The 24,719-nt window shown below is 33.7% G+C and overlaps 1 protein-coding gene and 1 pseudogene across 1 annotated transcript; both read left to right on the top strand.

Annotated features, from left to right (window-relative positions):
* The first annotated feature begins 751 nt into the window (after positions 1 to 751).
* Positions 752 to 4,963, top strand: LOC146914802 (transcription factor TCP9-like). The gene is made up of 4 exons (XM_085721142.1): positions 752 to 764; positions 1,022 to 1,089; positions 1,203 to 1,263; positions 4,599 to 4,963. The coding sequence occupies exons 1-4, from the start codon at positions 752 to 754 to the stop codon at positions 4,961 to 4,963; spliced, it is 507 nt and encodes a 168-aa protein (XP_085577268.1).
* Positions 4,964 to 8,221: 3,258 nt separating this feature from the next.
* The window catches only part of LOC146914800 (PHD finger protein ALFIN-LIKE 7 pseudogene), a 70,512-nt pseudogene continuing 54,014 nt past the window's right edge, over positions 8,222 to 24,719 (top strand).

The raw sequence follows: 24,719 nt of genomic DNA, 5'->3' as shown, positions 1-24,719 counted from the left end.
ATTGAAAAGTGAAAAGAGTAGTTCATTTTGAGACAAATCTTTTTTACTAATGGATTGCTTGATTATGGGACGAAGGAAGAAATGTCTTTGTAATAAAGTTTGTTATTTCTTTTATCAATTAGGTGTGGGTCTTCATCCTTAAGTGCTAAAAATGGAAATAATTCATTCTTGAATGTTCTTGAGGATTTAATAACTGAATATGATGTTGTTCAAAAAGAATTTTGCATGAATTTGCTTAATGAATGAATTAGTGGATACTATAATTTAGGTTTATCTAAATGCATAGCTTTGTGAATTTTATATGTGATAAAGTTCTGAGCACAATGTAACTACTTCAAGCTCAAAAAGAACCTTGTGAACAAGAATTCTCTTGCTAGTTTATTTTTTTTCTTATCTTTAATCATTTCGTTTTTGTTTTTTCACTCCCAAAAGTATGTTGTATGTTTATGTGGGTGTGTCTAGTTGGAAAGAGTAGAAAGTGATACAAAAACATGAAGAATAAATTATAATAACTCAAGTTCACGCCATCTCTCTCTCTAAACTTTATCTTCTACCTTCTCTCTTACAGCACTACACAACCACCATCCTCCCCTACCTCCCTAATCTAAATCTAGTTCTTCAACACATGTAGATTTAGTTGGCAGTGAGCCGAGGAGGTATTGAGAACTCATTTCCACCCTCGGCTTCACCTCAACCCCCGTCGTTCAGGTTGATCCGGTGGGTCTCTGATGGGCTTGTGCTCTCGCATTCGATGGTGGCTGAAGGTGTGCTTAACCCATGGTTGTTCTTTTTAACATATGGTTCATTTCCCAAGTTCTTGTGCTCGCTGGTTGGTTCGTGTTGTGTTTAGGGGTTGCAACGGTACAATAATGTTGTTTTAGGGTTTGTCGTGTATAGCTTTTTGTGTTGTTTAATGTGCTTTGGCTAATATCGCAGTTTGTCCATTGATTAGTGTGAGTCGGGCCTGGTGCATTTCTTGTTTTAGTCTGTTCAGTTTCAACATATCTTGTTTTTGGGTCAGAACTTCCGTCTGTGGGGGCTTCAATTCCTTCTGCTTTTGTGGATGTGTTGCTTCGTGATGTAACTAATGTTGGTGGTAGTACAACGAGATTCACACTCTGCACCACTATTTCCACCTTGTTCATGTAGTCGTTAACTTTTCATCGAATCATTTTGTTGTCGATGTTATCTCTTTTGTGCAGTCGTCATCAGGCCCGGCCTTGAGGGTGGGCATGCTGCTCAACCAAGCCGGGCCTGCAAAAGGTATGGGCCTAAAAAAAAAATTAAGTCTAATACCCACACCCCACTTGAATAAAAAAATATATATGTTACTTATTTTTCTTTCTTCGGTACACATATGAGTTGTTTTAGACTCTAATTCTACTTTTTAGACATAAATCTCATGTTATCAAACAACCCTCAATTTGTATAATCACTTAATCAATCAATTTGAGAAGCTGTTTCATTAAAAGAATCTCAACAATCATTTCTATTTTACTTAATCTGAGGCTACATTATGAAGTTAAAACTTAATTTGGAGTGTCTATTTTGTGGCTTCTAATGGTATTCTTCAGCAAACTTCTTGCGCTGATACACCCCAAAGAAATGGGTAGCCGAGCACAAAAATCAGCATCTCATTGAAACTACTATAACTTTTTTACTTCATAACAATATTTCGTTTCATTTTTGGTGGGAGGATGTTCTAACGACATTCTATATATAAACCACATGCCATCATCGGTATTAGGTAATCAAGTCCCACACTATATATCCCTTTTCCTAATACCCTTTTACACTCGCTCCCACCCCGTGTCACTAGGTCCATATGTTTTCTCCATGATCTTTCTCCTGGTCTGGACAAACTTTAAACCCGATAACTATAATATGTCTTTCTTGGTTATCATCAGTCTCAAAAAGGTTATCGTTGTTACTCTCCTACTCTTCGATTGTACGTCAATTCCATAAACGTTACATTGGTTTGAGTATGTTCTTTACTTTGGGTAGACTCACGCATATCTAGACCATCTTAACGTCGATATGCCTACCCTGCATGATATTGTCTCTCTTAAACCTACCGTGTATGTCCCACCTGAGCCCACTATTTTTGTTTCTCCACTACCCATCATGCAGCCCTCCCGCGGATCCTTCGACTCGACAACCTCTTTTAAACGTACCATTGTAGCTATCCACAACCATCAGGTTTGCATGTTTCGACATTTGTTCCAAATACCGTGGACATTCAAGACTCTCCTATGTTGCCACTGCCTTTACTGGACGCGACCATAGACATCCCATTGTTATTCATAAAGGTTAACGTCCTAATTCAAATCCATCTCCTCATTACATTGACTTGTGTTAGCATCAAATTTCTCTTGTACATTATAGTTGCTTCTGTTCTTTGTCTTTAATTTCTATTCTTTAATCTTCAGGTGAATCATTATCCCACCCTAAGTGAAGGAAATCAATGATCAACGAGATGTGTGCTATTCAAATAAATTACACTTGGAAATTGGTTCATTTAACTCCTTGAAAATTATTAGTAGATTATCATTGGTTTTATACCTTGAAAGTTTGCACTTGTGGTAACATTAACTGATTTACAGCTGGCTTGGTATACACAGAATTTTTGCTTAGATTAGAGTAGCACATTTTTCACCGGTCAAGAGATTTTGGTATCTGTTAGACTTTTACCATGTATTGCAGCTTTCCTCCATTGGCCTCTCCATCAACTTGATAAATGATCATCTTACGTTATTTTTCAACATATTTTTTTAGTCATTTTAGTTTAGATTTGACCCAAATTATATAAACCTCCTCTTATTTGGGTCAAATCATAAGCAACTTATCTAAACTCCTCTTATTTTGGTCAAATCATAACTAGAAAACATGCTAAAAATAACGTAACATTATTTGTCACTAGTCTGTCTAATGACTATCAACGCAAACAAGTTCCTTAAGCCATAATAACAATCAACACTTGAGGGGGGAGCTGTTTCAAACCAGATTTCAGCCCATAAAATGACCCATTTCACTAGGCCCTTTAACCAAATACACTAACTTATGAAGGATTGTGGAAGGTCGTATGTACGTCGTTTTGTATAGGAACATCTCCCCTAGTTGATCTTGATCTATGAACTGATCTCAAACTAACTTCCGAATATCGGTTCTCGGATTTCACGGAAGCAGTTACCCTAAGCTTAGCCATATAAGCTTAGCTCCATGCCACACCCCTCATACATATAAATTTAACCCCCCCCCCCCCCCCCCCCCCCCCGCTCTCTCACTGCATTGAGCGTCATGGTAGTTATCATTTTTGCACGTTTCTTCTCGACCGTCAATGAACACCCTTTGTTATCACCAATAAATAATATTCGTTTGTAAAAAACACACATACCTATTGATCTTATTGAAAATAAATACATAATTGATCCATCTTGGAGAGGTTACTGAAAAATAGTTGATCTACTTAGAGAGGCAAAATATGAATAATCATAAAGCCTATATAGATTTTTTTTTTATTTTTTTTAAGGAAAGCCTATATAGAATGTTAAAAAAATAGTACTTAGCGTATATAGGTAGAGTAAATAATATTTAGTTAGCGGCTTAATTCATTTATGAGAGAATAAAACATTATATTATCAAGATTAGATTGGACTAAATATTGTTTGATAGTGAACCAATAGTCCTCGTGAACATAGCTCAGTTGGTATGAACAATGCATAATATATGCAAGGTCCGGGGTTCAAACCCCAGCCACCACAAAAAGAAAAACAGTGAACCAATATAAATATACCACATCATTCTCTCTCCGCTTACTCTCTTTATTTACTTTGCGCAAGTTGTTTATGGTTTAATATCAATTTTTGTTTTAACTTGAAACAAAATTAAATGATTTGATAAATAAATTATTTGTTTTAAAATTAATTTGAAAAAAACAATGGTTTAAATTAACCTATGTCTAAAGAAAACATTTTAAAATTGTCAACTCAATTGAAACCATTCATTTTTTGTGTTTTTGAGACATTCAACATGTACTTAACGATCTATTTAATATCAACTTCCTTAAATAAGTAATTTGACACATACTTAAATATATTAAAAACATAAATTAATGTAAGGTAATAAGCTTCAATTAATATAAATGTTGTTCATAAAAAATTGAAAATGTTTAACTCAATCTAATACAATAAAAAAATATTTATTAAAAGTCATTCATATTTACTTAAATAGGCCCATCATGTAGATTTAAAAAAGCTTTCTAGTCTTATCCTACCATATTAAAAAATTATTGATTTGACATGGGCTTAAAGAAAGCGCGATCATAGGCCCTGGTTGGTCTGACCCATTTACACTCATATAAGTAGGGTTATCTTCTGTTGTTAGGGTTCGTTTCCAATCTTTTAATGTGTGTCTGAAAGCTTCAACCCACAGACAATACCATCAAAATCTCTCCCTCTCAATTGTTTTCACTCTCCAAAACACATAGTAGGCCCCAATTTTTATTTTCTCTTATCCTGCTTCAAAATTTCATAGATTAAATCTTTTTGTTTTGATCATACTTGAATTTATATATTTTGTATTTATTAATTTTTTTTCAGGATGCATGGAAAAACAGACGTTGAACCTGCTGGAACCACAAATGACAGTGTCGGCCGAAAAGAAACCATCAGAAGACCGTCACACGAAGGTGGAGGGACGTGTCCGAAGAGTTACACTGTCAGCAACATGTGCATCTAGGATCTACCAGTTGACGAGAGATCTTGGTCACAAGTCTGATGGAGAAACAATAGGGTGGTTACTGGAACAAGCTGAACCCACAATCATCAAAGCCAATGGCACCAGAATAATTCCGGCCATAGCCATTTCAGAGGGCGGAAAGTTGAAGGTTCCAACAACATCAGCAGCTAGACCAGACGGCCAAAAGGCCCCAAGGAAGAAGAGCAAGAGAGCCTCAATTGGTTAATTTGTGGATTTGGATGATCAAGCTTCAAATGCTTCTTCCAATTATGATGTTGATGTTACCCAAATGCTACAGTTTATAGGTTCTTTTGAAAATCCTTGGAATAAAAGCACCTAGTTAGTAGAATTTCAGGCTTAGACTATAAATTGTAGAAGTGATCATATATGTTTTTTTTGTATTTTGTTTTAATTTGGAACAAACAAGTATGATGGTTTGTATCTAAGCGATAAAACCCATTTTCAACTTTTATTTTTTTTAAGGAAATCCAATCTTTGTGTGTTCATTTCCTTTTTTAAATTTTACCCTTATTTTTACAAACGTGAGTAAATTGATCCTAAAATGTTTGAGAGGTTTCACTATAATCTTTGAATGTAATGAAATTGCAAAAGCATCCTTGACCCATCTTATGTAGTAATTTTAGGGGTGAAGTATCCAACAAAAAACAAAGCTAAGAGGCAAAAGATAATTTCAATCGAGGACCAAACTTATTTAGTAAAAACACTATTCCCATCTTAGATACGCATAAAAATAATTCAAATGTACATGGTTCAAAATATGGATAAATACATTTGACTTTATGTTTATATTTTTTTTTGAAGGATTTATGTTTATATTTTTGTTTTGTTGTGTGCGTTAGCTGAGAAATAAATGAAGAAGCTTAAATGCTCTTAGTAATAACATGCTTAATTTAATATTATAAAAACCAAAAGTAAATATTTTATAAGAAAGAATATTTATTATATCTTAAAATGTAAAAACATTAAAAATTGATATCTATTTACGAGGTACCACCAACATATATTATATATATTTTTAATTACTCTATTATATATTATTTTCTTTCCCTCCATAAAAATATCCAATTGTTTTGAAGAGAAAACACAAGCCCCGCACAATATTATAAATATCAATTCGTCTACACTTCATAGAAGAAATTGTAGTCTGCAACTAGGTTGTGATCATTTCATTTCTCTTTTTTTAAGAAAGGTGAAAGAGGATGTAAGTACTATGTTTGAGTAGTTCCATTTCCATGGTAACCACCCTAAGAGTTTCTCCTTTTTTTTAGTTTGATTCTAAAGTTCAATTCCCACCTTTTCTTTGAGGACTTTAGGCCTATTTCTCTTTTGGGATCATCTGTGTATAAATTGAATGCAAAAGTTTTGGCCGGGAAGGTGGCGCTGATTATGGACAAAATCATTTATTCTATTTTGATTTCAAATAATCCTTTTTGTGTTCACCCCTATGCTATTTACGTTTAGACGGAGCTGTTAGATCAAGCTCGGTTGACTCGTGCATTTGCAGCCCTGTCTCCATCTTTAGCAAGTGATTTCAAACGGATTTTTGAGACAGCACCTCGCCTGCTTGAAGAGCTAATGTAGGTGACTGACTTACTATTTGTCATTTGCCTTTTGATACTAGATTCGATGTTCATACTTTCTTTATTATGTTGTTCGTCTTACTGTTAGTATTTTCCTTATTGAAAAACTGGGACTGCATTTTTAAAACTATATATATTTAAAGTAGGCTGAACTGCACTTGTGGTAAGCTCTTCCTGTGGGTTTGTATGATATGTTTTAATAGTTGTTAGTATTTTTCTTATTGAAATACTGTGGCTGCTAAGATTTACAGTACCAAAACTAAGATGATAACAACATTTAAATTAAGATCATCAAGTTTTGCTTGTCATCATTCTCTTATGTCATCATTTGTTCTACTTCTGCTTATACCATGTTTCTTAAATGTGTGCAGGGCATCGATACATATACTCCTCTCCTAGTCTCAATAAACATGAGAGGTATTCAAATTATTGTGGTCCATAATTATTTTGTAATTTGACATGTACTAGTAAGCACACATTACGTTTTAGTAAATTAATATTATTGTTTTATACCTTCATTGATCATATATCATATGATATTTCATATTATATTCAGTACCATAATCGTGTATAAAAAAAATTAAAATATAGAGAGAATTTAAATGGGGTGAACCGATTTAAATTCAAAGATTTTTGACTCTTGTTAGCCTTTTTTTAAATGGTATCAACCGATTTAAATTAAAAGATTTTAGATGGGTTCAACCGATTTAAATTAAACGATTTTAAATCGGGTAAAGGGGGCTGACTTAAAATCAAATACACTTTTTAAATCGGCCACCAATAAATCGGATGTTCACCCGATTTAAAAAGTCATATTCACTCGATTTAAAAAGTGTTTTCTGCACTAGTGACTTCGGAGGATTCAAAGGTCTTAACCATACATCTCTCTAATTTTCAAAAAGCAATCTTTATTATTTTTATTCCATTTAATTTATAAAAACCAATTCAACTGCCAAGGGCATCAATAGAAATTTTACCCATCCTTTTTGATAATGAAATTGCTGAGTACAAGTTAAAAACGGACCTCATAGATTCGATCTTATTTATTACTTCGATGGTTTTGGTACACTTGCCAAAAAGTCTATCAGCAACCAAACAGGTAACTTGCTCTGTTGCAAACAAAAAAAAAAATAATTGCAATCTCTAACCCTTAACTCTTTTATTATTATATCGTCACAAAAAATAAGTAACGCGAATTGTTTGGACGAATCGAAAATCCTTTTGGATACGATACTCTACGTATCACTTTAATATTTAGAAAACGATTTGGTTCACTTTTTCAATCCGACCATCACGTTTCTTTGGGATGTCTAACTCTCCAATGTTTATTCACACTCTTATTTTATAATAATTTTTTATTTCTTTGATCAATATTAGTTTTTATTGGGAAAAGACCTTTGACCCATATTACACTTTTTTGGTACCAAAGTTATTAACTTCTAAATAAATTTTTTATTTTTTATATTATATCATAAAAAATTAAAATAATAAAATTCGGTAAACTTTTTCTTTATTTAAAAAAAGAATCTTTGACCGAAATTACATTTTTTTGATACCGAAATTATTAACTTCTATAAAAAAATATTAACTATTTATATTATACCATGAAAAATTAAAATAATAAAATTCAGTAAACTTTTTCTATCTTTAAGAAAAAAACTTTTGACCGATATAACATTTTTTTGGTACCGAAAATTTAACTTCTATAAAAAAATATTTACAATTTATATTATACCATAAAAAATTAAAATAATAAAATTTGGTAAAACGGCCACTGAAAACGAATTTAAACCCCCTTCCATCCCTGCTCAAACCAACAAATCACCCCTCTAAATCCAACACCAATTCAATCTACTCCCACCACCACCAACACTTACAACAACATGAAACCTTCTTTTCCTTCACAGCGAATCAATGTTAGGGGAAAGAAATCCCGTGGAATTCGAGTTGGAAAAAAAACTCGTGTTCATGGCAAAACTTGTCAGCAGGTTGATTTCTAAGCTCCTACTCTATTGCACATATTTTATTTTTAAATTTATAGTTCAATTTGATTCTAACATGTATGTTGTTTAATTTTACACATGAAAGTGCCGACAAGAAATAAAGGTTTTTGCTGCTACACGCAAAAATCTAAGTAAAGGGAAGTCTTGTTTCTTGAGGCTTTGCCGAAAATGCCTCTCAAACAACGGCATACAATATAATCTACACACCGTCGAAGAAGTTTTCAGAGATTTCAATGGTCGTCGCGCTGGTCTCATCAAGGCTCTCACCACTGATGTTGAAGAGTTCTATAACCAATCTGACCCAGAGAAGGAGAGTCTGTGGCTATACAGTTTCCCTAATGAGCAATGGGAAGTCAATTTACCTTCTATGGAAGTTCCCCCAGATCTTCCCGAGCCTATGCTGGGATTTAACTTTGAAAGGGATCGCATGCAAGAGAAAGATTGGCTATCCTTAGTTGCTGTTCATAGTGATGCATGGTTAATTGCCATGGCACACTACTTTGGGGCAAGATGTGGATTTGACAAATCTGACAGGATGCGCCTTTTCGATATGATAAATGATATGCCGTCAATATTTGAAGTTGTTACTGGAGCAGAAAAGAAACAAGTAGCTTCAAGCCATAATGGCAGCAAATCCAAGTGCAACTCGAAAGTGCAGCGGGCTATAAAATCTCAGGTTAAGCATACTAAGGCTTTGGAGTTAACTAAAGACGAGGAGATTGATACAGACCAGGGATGTGAGCCATACTGTGTGCAGAAAAGGCCCAAGAGAGACATCATCAAGCCTAAGAAGTTCAAAGACTTTATTTCCATTTAATGTTTTATCTCATTTATTCAAGTGTCTTAGTTATTCTAGATGTATGATGACTCATTAGTATTCTAGAAGCTTGATGACTAATATGTCTGTTAGGAGCAGGGCCGTCCCTAAGAATTCAGAGGCTCGGCTCTGGGAATGAAAAGAGGCCAGTGATAAAATCAAAACGTTTTTTTTTTTTGAAAGAGCAGTGTTCTATTTATATTTTTTAAAAGATAAATACAGGTGTCGTATATATGCAGTACACCCAAAGGTGAAAATGACTACCGTATACATGAGGAACCCCCACCTAACACCAAAAGCAAGAGGACCTACTTCAAATAGGCCTAAAAGGCTAAAACAAGAGGACGGAAAATGGCTGGGGGTGTTAAAAAAAAATTGGAAGGCAGTAGTACTAGTGGGTATTAAAAAAAAATGAGGCCCATGGCTGGGGGAGGCCCAGCTCTGTTGAGCTGTTTGCACCCCCGGCCTGGTTAGGAGTTGGTAGAAAGGATGAGATCAATCCAATAGCATAAGGAATATTATTAGGATTATATATGTATTGTGTATGATCCTTGAGATTTTTATCAAAGAAGCAAGACCCGTTTCTCTCTCTCAATTTCTTAGGAGGCCTTCTATCCTATAACATAAATTCACCACACACGCCCATCCGAGATGGAAGAACTTTTTGAGGAAGATGAAGATGAAGAAGGAGAGAACTCATGTGGTGCATGCGGTGAGCAATATGACCCTGATAAATTCTGGATTTTCTGTGATATTTGTGAGAGGTGGTTCCATGGGAAATGTGTGAATATCACCCCTGGTAGGGTTAAGCATAATGATATATACAAGTGTCCATCATGCAATAACTACAAGAGAGATCGCCCTTGATGACATAACAAGCATGGTTTCGATCATTTAGTGATTATTTTGTTGTTATATTTTTCTTTCTAAATGTGTAAGTTTCTGTTTGACATATTCTTCTTTCTGTTTTGTTGTTGTCAGCTACAATTCAATTGAGTATTTGTTGCGTTTGTTCAATCAGTAGCTTATTGTTATTTATGAATTGCTAACTTTGAAAGTGGAATATTTCCCTCAATGTTAGTGGAGAACTAAGATAATAAAACACAATTTTATTTAAAAAGATATTATGACTTGAAACTGGGACTATACTTACCATTTTATTAATATCAAAGATATCATGAATCTAATAATCAGTCCTTAGATATGATTTTGAATTCTTCATTTGGTGATTGACTATTCCTTATTTTTATTTCATATAAATCGAATTAAATATTATAGATACAATGCCGTTATTATAGCTTAAACAATTTGTGTTACACCTTTTTTTGACAAAAAGTTTTGATTTACACCTAATTGGGATCTATCTATTCAAGAATTGTAAATGCTTTCTCAAGTTTTCTCACTATCCAACATATATAGATATGAAAACTGTTGAGTATGAATTAATTAAGCCATAAACTGTATTCTTACGTTGATCCCATGAAGAGTCAAAAACTGGTTAATAATATTCTCATTTTGAGTAAGTTTCTTCACTGTATAACTACGCCACTACGTCAGTTACGAAAGGGAAAATATAGATAGACACCCTTTTTCCATACCACTCTTGTACACACCCTATGTGGGAGGGTATTTTGGTAATGTGCAACAAAGGATATGTAGTTATTTTGGACCCACATTGCCACATGTTGCATTTATGCGTGGAGGTTTAAGGGGTGTATGCCGTGTCTATGTATAAGCTCTCGTTACAAAATTAATTGGCATCGCTAACCTTAACCTTGAACAACATCCTTTTGTCCACAAATATAGAGTTCTAGCGGGTAAACAATATCATTTGAGTAAGTAATTTTCTAAATAAGGAGTGAGTCTAATTTTTATAACAACACAAGATTTACACGAAACTGAATTGATACATTGAATCGAACAAATCTTGCACATTTCTACCCAAATTTTGTCTAAGAATATGAAAGTTGTTGACCCCGAATTGGCTATCAGCTGGATATGAACCTTAAACCTGCAAATTTAAATGCATAATCGTGATCACGATGAAAAAAAAGTATAGTAATCAGATCATCATAGATTAAAACCCATTTGAATGACTTGCCTAGGAATAGCATTCTTTGGTTTTTTTGCATTTCTCGCGGTACATGCTACCAGCTATAACTTTCGGTGCACATCTTGTCGGTAACACTTAAAAAAATGAATATATAGATAATTTATATCTCTCAAAAAAAAAAAAAAATACACATAATTTAAATTCAGCACCTTCAAATGATTATTTTCTTTTTGTGTGGTGAATCTTCTGAATCAACATCACCGACTTCTTTGGACATGATTAATCAAGGAAATTACACTCGATGCAAAGACAAAAATTATCTTTGATGATTTCAAAAACCATGTAGGATATGGTAAATATACAGAAGTCGCCATCAACAATATTTCTCGCATCAGATCTCTAACAGATGCATTGATCACGACTCATCGTTCCAAGCATAGAGATCGCAAACAGAGCTGCTCTTGGTTACATCGGAGTTGTGGGATTGATAAAGTTGGGTTGTTGAAAGTATGCAAATATTTGCTCAAAATGGGAAAGGAGCAGCAGCGGCTAATGAAAGTGAAAAGAGGGTTTGATTGTGTAACCCTACGTGATAAAGAATGAATGTGTGAGTTGAGGGTTTAGATTGTATATTGTATATATAATAATAATCTAGGGTTTGGTTTGTGAATGAATATGTGAGTGAGTGTTTTGTTTGTGAAAAGAGGGTTTGCTTGTGTAAGTTGTGACATGTGATGATACTGAACGATTCAACCGCTCAGAAGAAGCAAATTAGCGATCAGAAAAATGAGGGTTTGAATGATACTTCAGTTGAGTATATTATGGAAAACAAATCTCCAGCAAATCACGTGCAGAATGAAAATAAAATTAATCCTAAAAAAAAAAGTTTTTTACTTTAGTTAAATTTTTTAATTTTGTTGAGTATCCACCAATCAAGTTCTTTAATTTTTTCCTTAAAAAAAGTTCTTTCATCTTTTTTTTTTTGCAAATTACACTCACCTCCCCAGAGGTTTTGAGGGAGATTATTAATTTTGTTATAATCATCTGTGTTGAATCATATAATTCATTCGAATCAGTTGGTGTTATTGAAATTGAGGTTTTCTCTTCCCCTCCCTCGCCAACAAGCCGGCCCTAGTTTTCTCTTTCAGTTTCTTCATTGAGGGGTGGTTTTGGGTCAATTTTTGACCTGAAATCACCCCTCTTCATCTTTTTCTCTCTTTTCAATCTAAATAAGGGATTTTCACATAGATCTAGGTTTTTTCTTTGTGATTTCATCATTTAAGTGTGGTGGTTTGTTGTTCGTCGTCTTGTGCGGCGTTGTTTGATTTCCCATCTTCTTGCGGTGTTCATTTGATTCATATTGAAAGATCGATTATTCAATCAAAGATTTGGGCATCAACGTTGCAGATCCGGAGGCCATGGATATTCCGGTCACTTTAATTTTTATCATATAGTTTTGTAGGCATTATGCCGTTATATGCTATTAACTTGGATGCTGTGAATTTGTACTTGGATGCTGTGAGTTTGTTCCCAGATTCATCCTTTATGTTTTTAGCAGTGTTGAATGATGTAATCTCTCGATTTGAATGAATGAATTTTGTTTTTGTCAAAAAAAAAAAAGAATCATATAATTCATTCATTAGATTGTTTTTTCTATTTATCTACCCTGATGAATCCCAAGATTTAGTTTGTAGTGTATGTTAACTGATGAATTGTTTGCGAGTTTTGTCGCATTAATTTATTTATGGACAATCAAACTGTTCTTCCCCATTGTGTATTTTTTTTTAATTATTTGCCACTGAGATGAGGTGCCAATTTCCTGTGCAAAGAGATGCCATGGCGAAAGACATCTTAGCTGACAAAAGCTTATGCTGCAACAAAGAAGTTAAACAAACTACTAGTGTTAACATAGATGGGAATTATATGTAAATTACAAAAACAAATAAGGGAGGTTAATGTTCATTTTTAAACTATAGGGGGTCTATGTGTTGTTTAAAGAAACCTCAGGGGAGGCGACTGCAATTTACCCTTTTATTTTTATTGAAAGAACTAGGTTCTTTCATTTAGGGGGGTGAGATAACGATGCTCTATCAATAATATGAGCGACCTTATTTACTTGTCTCCGAACTTACGACACTATAAAGTAATTTCTATTAAATATGAAACTTCTACATTGAGACACAGGGTCACCAAACTCGTTAAGGGGGAGATTGTTTGTGGCGAGACCATGAGATAATGTTTTGAAATCAGTTTCAAACCAAACAACATGCATTCCATTTGATATAGCCACTTTGATAGCTTCTAGTAAGACTATAACTTCGGCTTCTAGAGCGGTGGTAGAAGACAAGGAATGATCTGACCTGCTCAACAAAAGTAATCATGTAGAGTTTCAAAAACACATCGCACCCCAAGATAGATTTTTAATTGGAAAAGGCGGCGTCCACATTACATTTGATCATGTCTAACTCTGACTCGGTATAAGAATGGTCATGATCTTCATTGTGTACCTCTCATGTGACTATGGAAGAGGGAGAGGTGTTAGTGGCTTCCCATAGTTTAGTGTTACAACTCTTCCATAAACTCCATATAGTAATTGCTACTAATAATTGTTGTGTTGCCAACCTGTCAAATAAATCAAACAACGTTGTCGTAAAATTGTTAGCATTAGGATTTATCAAAAATTGTCGTAAAATTGTCGTAAAATTGTTAGCATTAGCATTAGAACGTCCCAACGACCTTATCACTTGTATATTCTACTTAAGATAGCTAAACGCGACATGAATATTATTTAATTCGAACAAAATAGATAGGGGGTTTCGAAGAGTCCTAAAGGCTACTTACTTTTCTGCAACCAAACAGGTAACTTGCTCTGTTGCAAATAGATAAAAATTGCAATCTCTAACCCTTAACTCTTTTATTATTACATCGTCACAAAAAATAAGTAACGTGAATTGTTTGGACGAAATGACAATCCTTATGGATATGATACTCTACTTATCACTTTAAAATTTGTTGAACGATTTGGTCCACTTTTTCAAATCCGACCATCAGGTTTCTTTGGGATGTCTAACTCTCCTATGTTTATTCACGCTCTATTTTTTATTTCTTTGATCAATATTAGTTTATATTGGAAAAAAAAACCTTTGACCCATATTCCGCTTTTTTGGTACCGAAGTTATTAACTTCTAAATAATTTTTTTATTATTTATATTATACCATATAAAATTAAAATAATAAAATTCTGTAAACTTTTTCTTTCTTTAAAAAGAAAAACCTTTTACCGAAATTACATTTTTTTGATACCGAGACTATTAACTTCTATAAAAAAAAAATATTAACTATTTATATTATACCATAAAAAAGTAAAATAATAAAATTCAGTAAACTTTTTCTTTCTTAAAAAAAAAAAACTATTGACCGATATAACATTTTTTTGGTACCGAAAATTTAACTTCTATAAAAAAATATTTACAATTTATATTATAACATAAAAAGTTAAAATAATAAAATTCAGTAAATCGGCCACTGAAAACGAAATTAAACCTCCTTCCATCCCTGCTAAACCCAACAAATCACCCTTCTAAATCCAACACCAATTCAATCTACTCCCACCACCACCAACACTTATAACAACATGAAACGTTCTTTTCCTTCACAACGAATCAATGCCAGGGGAAAGAAATCCCGTGGAATTCGAGTTGGAAAAAAAACACGTGTTCCTGGCAAAACTTGTCATTAGGTTGATTTCTAAGCTTCTACTCTATTGCACATATTTTATTTTTAAATTTAAAGTTCAATTTGATACTAACATGTATGTTGTTTAATTTTACACATGAAAGTGCCGTCAAGAAATAAAGCTTTTACTGCTACACGCAAAAATCTATGAAAATCTAGCGTATAGTTATACAGAGATGGAAGAACTTTTTAATGAAGATGAAGATGAAGAAGGAGAGAACTCATGTGGTGCATGCGGTGAGCAATATGACCCTGATGAATTCTGGATTTTCTGTGACATTTGTGAGAGGTGGTTCCATGGGAAATGTGTGAATATCACCCCTGGTAGGGTTAAGCATAATGATATATACAAGTGTCCATCATGCAATAACTACAAGAGAGATCGCCCTTGATGACATAACGAGCATTGTTGCGATCATTTAGTGATTATGTTGTTGTTATATTTTTCTTTCTAGATGTGTAAGTTTTTGTTTGGCACATTGTAGATGTTTATTTACTTGTTGTTTTTGGTTTTGTTGTTGTTGTCAGCTGCAATTCAATTGAGGACTTATTGCTTTTGTTCAATCAATAGCTTATTAATATTTATGAATTGCTAACTTTGAAAGTGGATTATTTCCCTCAATGTTAGCGGAGAACTAAGATAATAAAACACAAATTTATTTAAAAAGATATCATGACATGAAACTGGGACTACTAACCATTTTATTAATATCTAAGATATCATGAATCTAATAATAAGTCCTTAGATATGATTTTGAATTGTTCATTTGGTGATTTGACTATTCCTTATTTTTATTCCATATAAATCAAATTAAATATTATAGATACAATGGCATTATTATAGCTTAAACAATTTGTGTTTCACCTTTTTTTGACAAAAAGTTTTGATTTAAACCTAATTGGGTTCTATCTATTCAAGAATTGTAAATGCTTTCTCAAGTACATATATAGATATGAAAACTGTTGAGTATGAATTAATTAAGCCATAAACTGTATTCTTACGTTGATCCCATGAAGAGTCAAAAACTGGTTAATAATATTCTCATGTTGAGTAAGTTTCTTCACTGTATAACTACGCCACTACGTCAGTTACGAAAGGGAAAATATAGATAGACACCCTTTTTCCATACCTCTCTTGTACACACCCTATGTGGGAGGGTATTTTGGTAATGTGCAACAAAGGATATGTAGTTATTTTGGACCCACATTGCCACATGTTGCATTTATGCGTGGAGGTTTAAGGGGTGTATGCGGTGTCTATGTATAAGCTCTCGTTACAAAATTAATTGGCATCGCTAACCGTAACCTTGAACAACATCCTTTTGTCCACAAATATAGAGTTCTAGCGGGTAAACAATATCACTTGAGTAAGTAATTTTCTAAATAAGGAGTGAGTCTAATTTTTATAACAACACAAGATTTACACGAAACTGAATTGATACATTGAATCGAGCAAATCTTGCACATTTCTACCCAAATTTTGTCTAAGAATATGAAAGTTGTTGACCCCGAATTGGCTATCAGCTGGATATGAACCTTAAACCTGCAAATTTAAATGCATAATCGTGATCACGATGAAAAAAAAGTATAGTAATCAGATCATCATAGATTAAAACCCATTTGAATGACTTGCCTAGGAATAGCATTCTTTGGTTTTTTTTTGTTTTTCTCACGATACATGCTACCAGGAATAACTTTCGATGCACATTTTGTGAAAGCTTGATAATACCAGCCTAAGTCAGTCTCTAGCTCACAGGTCCGCGCCAGAAAGTTCCGAAGCATGCTTGTAAATTATTTTTTGTCATCAACTAGTAAAAATTTAAGACATATACATTATAATGACGACAAGTAAATCACAATAAAAATACATATTATAAATATTGCTACCAAAAGACATACATATACCTCAGTTTCTTCAATCAAATCTTCAATAGTGAGAGTATAGAAGACGCATTCATTTGACTAACAAATGGAGTTAGTTCAAGGTATGTCTCATCGAGTCTGTTCATATTATAAGTAATATAAGGGGTTAAGGCAGTTCCGAATCTAAAAGGGGTTAAGGCAGTTGAGAATACACGTAGTGAAAGTAAAAAAAAGGTTAAGTGATATAATTTTGTTGGTAACACTTAAAAAAGTGAATATATAGATAATTGATATCTGTCAAAAAAATATACACATAAGTTAAATTCAGCACCTTCAAATGATTATTTTCTTTTTGTGTGGTGAATCTTCTGAATCAACATCACCAACTTCTTTGGACATGATTAATCAAGGAAATTACACTCGATGAAAAGACAAAAATTATCTTCGATGATTTCACAAACCATGTAGGATATGGTAAATATACACATGCACCGATGGTGCATCTAGTTGTTGCCCGATTCAACGTTCTTGGGTTGTTGGTTACATCGGAGTTGTGGGATTGATAAAGTTGGGTTGTTGAATTTATGTAAGTATTTGCTCAAAATGGGAAAGGAGCAGCAGCGGCTAATGAAAGTGAAAAGAGGGTATGATTGTGTAACGCTACGTGAGAAAGAATGAATGTGCGAGTTGAGGGTTTGGATTGTATATATAATAATATAGGGTTTAGTTTGTGAATGAATATGTGAGTGAGTGTTTGGTTTGTGAAAAGAGGGTTTGCTTGTGTAAGTTGTGACACGTGATAATACTGAACGAGTCAACCGCTCAGAAGAAGCATTAGAGATCAGAAAAATGAGGGTTTGAATGATACTTCAGTTGAGTATATTATGGAAAACAAATCTCCAGCAAATCACGTGCAGAATGAAAATAAAATTCAACCTGAAAAAAAAAATCAAAAGCACACTGGAAGTGAAATCAAGTTACTTTTTTGGGTCTTCAGTTAAAGATTTTACGTCTTAAATATATGATTAAATTAGTAAAATTCTTTAATTTTTTTTAGTATTTACCAATCAAGTTCTTTCGCTTGGCTCCCTTTTGTTACATTTAGGCCATTCAACTTTACTTCTGTCAGTTAAATTAGTTATTGGAAAAAAGTAATCAATCAAGCAGTAAGGCAAGTAAAGTGTCATTCATTTTGAGACAAATACTTTTTACAAATAGATAGCTTATTATGAGACGGAGTAATAAAGTTTGTTATTCCTTAAGTGCTAAAAATGGAAATAATTCATTCTTGAATGTTCTTGAGGATTTAATAACTGAATATGATCTTGTTCTAAAATAATTTTGCATGAATTTGCTTAATGAATGAATTATTCACTACCAAAAGAAGTGCTATTAAAGGGGGTATTTTGTAGTAGTGATTGGATATTATAAATGCAAGGCTTTGTGAATTTTATATGTTATAAAGCTCTGAGCACAATGTAACTACTTCAAGCTCCAAAAGAAACTTGTGAACAAGAACTCTCTTGCTAGTTTATTTTTTTCTTATCTTTAATCATTTCGTTTTTGGTTTTTCACTCCTAAAAGTATGTTGTATGTTTATGTGGGTGTGTCTAGTTGAAAAGAGTAGAAAGTGATACAAAAACATGAAGAATAAATTATAATAACTCAAGTTCACGCCATCTCTCTCTCTAAACTTTATCTTCTGCCTTCTCTCTAACAGCACTACACAACCACCGTCCTCCCCTACCTCCCTAATCTAAATCTAGTTCTTCAACATGTAGATTTAGCTGGCAGTGAGCCGAGGAGGTATTGGGAACTCATTTCCACCCTCAGCTTCACCTCGACCTCCGTTGTTCAGGTAGATCCGATGGGTCTCTGATGAGCTTGTCCTCTCGTATTCGATGGTGGCTGAAGGTGCTTAACCCATGATTGTTCATTTTAACATATGGTTCATTTCCCAAGTTCTTTTCCTCGCTGGTTGGTTTGTGTTGTGTTTGGGGGTTGCAAGGGTACAACAATGTTGTTTTAGGGTCTGTCGTGTATAGCTTCTCGTGTTGTTTAATGTGCTTTGGCTAATATCGCGGTTTATCCATTGATTAGTGCGAGTCGGGCATGGTGCATTTCTTGTTTTAGTCTGTGCAGTTTCAATATATCTTGTTTTTGGGTCGGAACTTCCGTCTGTGGAGGCTTCAATTCCTTGTGCTTTTGTGGATGTGTTGCATCACAATGTAACTAATGTTGGTGGTAGTACAACGAGATTCACACTCCGCACGACTATTTCCACCTTGTTCATGTAGTCGTTAACTTTTCATCGAATCATTTTGTTGTCAACGTTATCTCTTTTGTGCAGTCGTCATCAGGCCCGACCTTGAGGGTGTGCATGCTGCTCAACCAAGCCGGGCATGCAAAAGCTATGGGCCTAAAAATAAAATTAAGTCTAATACCCACACCCCACTTGAATAAAAAAAAATATATGTTACTTATTTTTCTTTCTTCGGTACACATATGAGTTGTTTTAGACTCTAATTCTCCTTTTTGGACATAAATCTCATGTTATCAAACAACCCTCAATTGTTATAATCACTTAATCAATCAATTTGAGAAGCTAAATCATTAAAAGAATCACAACAATCATTTCTATTTCACTTAATCTGAGGCTAGTTTCTTTTTGAACAATTTTATGATGAAGTTAAAACTCAATTTGGAGTGTCTATTTGGTGTTTCCTTAGTGATAACGCCAAAAAATATATGTTCCACGGATTTTAAAATTTTGTGGCTTCTAATGGTATTCTTCAACAAACTTCTTGCGCTGATACACCCCAAAGAAATGGGTAGCCGAGCGCAAAAATCAGCATCTCATTGAAACTACTATAACTTTTTTACTTCATAACAATGTTCCGTTTCATTTTTGGTGGGAGGATGTTCTAACGACATTCTATATATAAACCACATGTCATCATCGGTATTAGGTAATCAAGTCCCACACTATATCTCTTTTCCTAATACCCTTTTACACTCGCTCCCACCCCGTGTCACTTGGTCCATATGTTTTCTCCATGATCTTTCTCCTGGTCTAGACAAACTCTCAACCCGATAACTATAATATGTCTTTCTTGGTTATCATCAGTCTCAAAAAGGTTATCGTTGTTACTTTCCTACTCTTCGATTGTACGTCAATTCCATAAATGTTACATTGGTTTGAATATGTTCTTTACTTTGGGTAGACTCACGCATATCCAGACCATCTTAATGTCGATATGCCTGCCCTGCATGATATTGTCTCTCTTAAACCTACCGTGTATGTCCCACCTGAGCCCACTATTTTCATTTCTCCCACTACCCCTCATGCAGCCCTCCCGTGGATCCTTCGACTCGACAACCTCTTTTAAACATACCACTGTAGCTATCCACAACCATCGGGTTTGCATGTTCCGACATTTGTTCCAAATACCGTGGACATTCAAGACTCTCCTCTGTTGCCACTGCCTTTACTGGACGCGACCATAGACATCCCATTGTTATTCGTAAAGGTTAACGTCCTAATTCAAATCCATCTCCTCATTACATTGACTTGTGTTAGCATCAAATTTCTCCTGTACATTATAGTTGCTTCTGTTCTTTGTCTTCAATTTATATTCCTTAATCTTCAGGTGAATCATTATCCCACCCTAAGTGAAGGAAATCAATGATCGACGAGATGTGTGCTATTCAAAAAAATTACACTTGGCAATTGGTTCATTTAACTCCTTGAAAGTTATTAGTAGATTATCATTGGTTTTATACCTTGAAAGTTTGCACTCGTGGTAACATTAACTGATTTACGGCTGGCTTGGTATACACAGATTTTTTGTTTAGATTAGAGTAGCACATTTTTCACCGGTCATGAGATTTTGATATCTGTTAGACTTTTTGTATGTATTACAGCTTTTCTCCATTGGCCTCTCCATCAACTTGATAACCGATCATCTTACGTTATTTTCAACATATTTTTTAGTCATTTTAGTTTAGATTTGACCGAAATTATATAAATCTCCTCTTATTTGGATCAAATCATAAGCAACTTATCTAAACTCCTCTTATTTTGGTCAAATCATGACTAGAAAACATGCTAAAAATAACGTAACATTATTTGTCACTAGTCTGTCTAATGACTATCAACCCAAACAAGTCCCTTAAGCCATAATAACAATCAACACTTGAGGGGGAGCTGTTTCAAACCAGATTTCAGCCCATAAAATGACCCATTTCACTAGGCCCTTTAACTAAATACACTAACTTTGAAGGATTGTGGAAGGTCATATGTACGTCGTTTCGTACAGGAACATCTCCCCTAGTTGATCTTGATGTATGAACTAATCTCAAACTAACTTCCGAATATTCTCTCTCCACTTACTCTCTTTATTTACTTTGCACAAGTTGTTTATGGTTTAATATCAATTTTTGTTTTAACTTGAAACGAAATTAAATGATTTGATAAATAAATTATATTTTTTTTAAAATTAATTTGAAAAAAGACAATGGTTTAAATTAACATATGTCTAAAGAAAACATTTTAAAACTGTCAACTCAATTGAAACCTTTCATTTTTTGTGTTTTTAAGACATTCAACATGTACTTAACGATCTATTTAATATCAACATCTTTATAAGTAATTTGACACATACTTAAATATATTAAAAACATAAATTAATGTAAGGTAATAAGCTTCAATTAATATAAATGTTGTTCATAAAAATTGAAAATGTTTAACTCAATCTAATACAATAATTTTTTTTTATTAAAAGTCATTCATATTTACTTAAATAGGCCCATCATGTAGATTTAAAAAAGCTTTCTAGTCTTATCCTACCATATTAAATAATTATTGATTTGACATGGGCTTAAAGAAAGCGCTATCATAGGCCCTGGTTGGTCTGACCCATTTACACTCATATAAGTAGGGTTATCTTCTGTTGTTAGGGTTTGTTTCCAATCTTTCGATGTGTGTCTGAAAGCTTCAACCCACAGACACTATCATCAAAATCTCTCCCTCTCAATTGTTTTCACTCTCCAAAACACATAGTAGGCCCCAATTTTTATTTTCTTTTATTCTGCTTCAAAATTTCATAGATTAAATCTTTTTGTTTTGATCATACTTGAATTTATATATTATGTATTTATTAATTTTTGTTCAGGATGCATGGAAAAACAGACGTTGAACCCGCTGGAACCACAAAAGACAGTGTCGGCCGAAAAGAAACCATCAGAAGACCGTCACACGAAGGTGGAGGGACGTGTCCGAAGAGTCACACTGTCAGCAACATGTGCATCTAGGATCTTCCAGTTGACGAGAGATCTTGGTCACAAGTCTGATGGAGAAACAATAGGGTGGTTACTGGAACAAGTTGAACCTGCAATCATCAACGCCACCGGCACCGGAATAATTCCGGCCATAGCCATTTCAGAGGGCGGAAAGTTGAAGGTTCCAACAACATCGGCAGCTAGACCAAACGGCCAAAAGGCCCCAAGGAAGAAAAGCAAGAGAGCCTCAATTGGTTAATTTGTGGATTTGGATGATCAAGCTTCAAATGCTTCTTCCAATTATGATGTTGATGTTACCCAAATGCTTCAATTTATAGGTTCTTTAGAAAATCCTTGGAATAAAAGCACCTAGTTAGTTGAATTTCAGGCTTAGACTATAAATTGTAGAAGTGATCATATATGTTTTTTTTTCGTATTTTGTTTTAATTTGGAACAAAAAAGTATGATGGTTTGTATCCAAGCGATAAAACCCATTTTCAACTTTTATTTTTTCAAGGAAATCAATCTTTGTGTGTCCATTTCCCTTTTTAAATTTTACCCTTATTTTTACAAACGTGAGTAAATTGATCCCAAAATGTTTGAGAGGTTTCACTATAATCTTTGAATGTAATGAAATTGCAAAAGCATCCTTGACCCATCTTATGTAGTAATTTTAGGGGTGAAGTATCCAACAAAAAACAATGCTAAGAGGCAAAAGATAATTTCAATCGAGGACCAAACTTATTTAGTAAAAACACTATTCCCAGCTTAGATACGCTTAAAAATAATTCAAATGTACATGGTTCAAAATATGGATAAATACATTTGACTTTTTGTTTATATTTTTTTTTTGAAGGATTTATGTTTATATTTTTGTTTTGTTGTGTGCGTTAGCTGAGAAATAAATGAAGAAGCTTAAATGCTAGTAGTAATAACATGCTTAATTTAATATTATAAAAACCAAAAGTAAATATTTTATTATATCTTAAAATGTAAAAACATTAAAAATTGATATCTATTTACGAGGTACCACCAACATATATTATATATTTTTTAATTACTCTATTATATATTATTTTCTTTCCCTCCATAAAAATATCCAATTGTTTTGAAGAGAAAACACAAGCCCCGCACAGTATTATAAATATCAATTCGTCTACACTTCATAAAAGAAATTGTAATAGTTTGGAACTAGGTTTTGATCATTTCATTTCTGTTTTTCTTTTAAGATGTTTTGACCCTTGGTGAAAGAGGATGTAAGTACTATGTTTTGACCCTTTGTTAGTTTGATTCCGAAGTTCAATTCCCACCTTTCCTTCGATGACTTTAGGCCTATTTCTCTTTTGGGATCTCTGTATAGATTGAATGCAAGATGGAGGTAACTTGTTGACGAGATGGTGAATATAAATGAAATTATTGAACTAGATAGGAAATAGGGGAGAGAGTGTCTCATTCTAAGGATGAATTTTAGGAAATCCTATGATTCTCTAAGTTGGAGTTTCTTGGATTTTACTATGATAAGGCATAGGGATTTTGATTGGAAGTGGACTTCTTTAATCTCTGTGTGTGTTTTGTCAAGGCGTCTTTATGTCTTCATTAATGGTGCCTAACTCATGATATTAATTATATTCATAAAGTCCGAGGATTTTTGAGAGTTTTTGAGGTTTAGGATCGGAAAGTATATGATCTCTCTGTGTCATTAAAAGTATGAAGATGACGCCTTTCTCATTAGTGATGCATTTATGGCTAACCTTTGTGATATCACGACCATCTACATTGGTTTGGTTTAGCCTGTTGTGTTTATGTGAATTTTGCTAAGAGTTGTATTCTTGGGATTCATGATGAAGATAATTTCCTAAGTCTAACAAAGAAGTTTCTCCATTGTACGTAATATAGGGACAATTCCTTTCTGGTAGTTGAGCTTATATTGGGTGTTAATTCCTGGAACCGCGTGCGCCTCGTGCATGGGCATGCATACCTAGTACATGGTCCCTAAAGAGTAGTGATATATGTACATCTATTTCAAGATAACTTTCATGACAACCTTGTTTCTCTCTCTTCTTATTGGTCAAAAACAATGGAAAGAGAAAAAGGAAGAGAGATAAAAAGTACAACATGTGAGTATGAGAGAGAAAGTTGTCCAAAATGTTGTCACAAATGGTTGTACAAATATCATTTCTCGTCCCTAAAATAGTGCTTTTCAACATTGTTTTGTACACCCGGGCTGCGTAACACTTTCTTCTAATGCGTTTTTATCATTTTCTTTGTCTTATTGAGTAATTTAGAGGCCTTATTGCAAGCACTTTCAAACATCTAATGGGACTTGGGATAGAATTTCCTCAACTAGTAATGCCTTCAAAGGCCTTTTGAATATTCATTTTATGTCTTCCATGTTCTTAATGAGGTGTCTTGGTTTGCCGAATTACATTATTTTTTTAATGGAATGCATCAAAAACAGCTAACAATTGTTTGGTTTAGGGAAGAACTTGAATTACATGACTCGATATGAAAAAATTTACAAAATGTCCCTTACAGCATAGGCAACTTATCCAAAACTCCTCTTAATTCGGTCAAACCATGACTAAAATTACTTAAAACATGCTGAAAAATATGTTGTATCACAACCCCAA

This window comes from Medicago sativa, chromosome 6 (assembly GCF_051527215.1).
Source record: "Medicago sativa cultivar Bolivia chromosome 6, Bolivia_mono, whole genome shotgun sequence".
NCBI lineage: Eukaryota > Viridiplantae > Streptophyta > Magnoliopsida > Fabales > Fabaceae > Medicago > Medicago sativa.
This window is presented reverse-complemented; position numbering and strand designations above follow the sequence as displayed.

Coding starts and splice junctions, on each gene's coding strand:
- LOC146914802 (XM_085721142.1), top strand. Junction 1,090..1,202: donor TGCTTCGTGATGTAACTAAT/GTTGGTGGTAGT, acceptor TCTTTTGTGCAG/TCGTCATCAGGCCCGGCCTT. Junction 1,264..4,598: donor CCAAGCCGGGCCTGCAAAAG/GTATGGGCCTAA, acceptor ATTTTTTTTCAG/GATGCATGGAAAAACAGACG.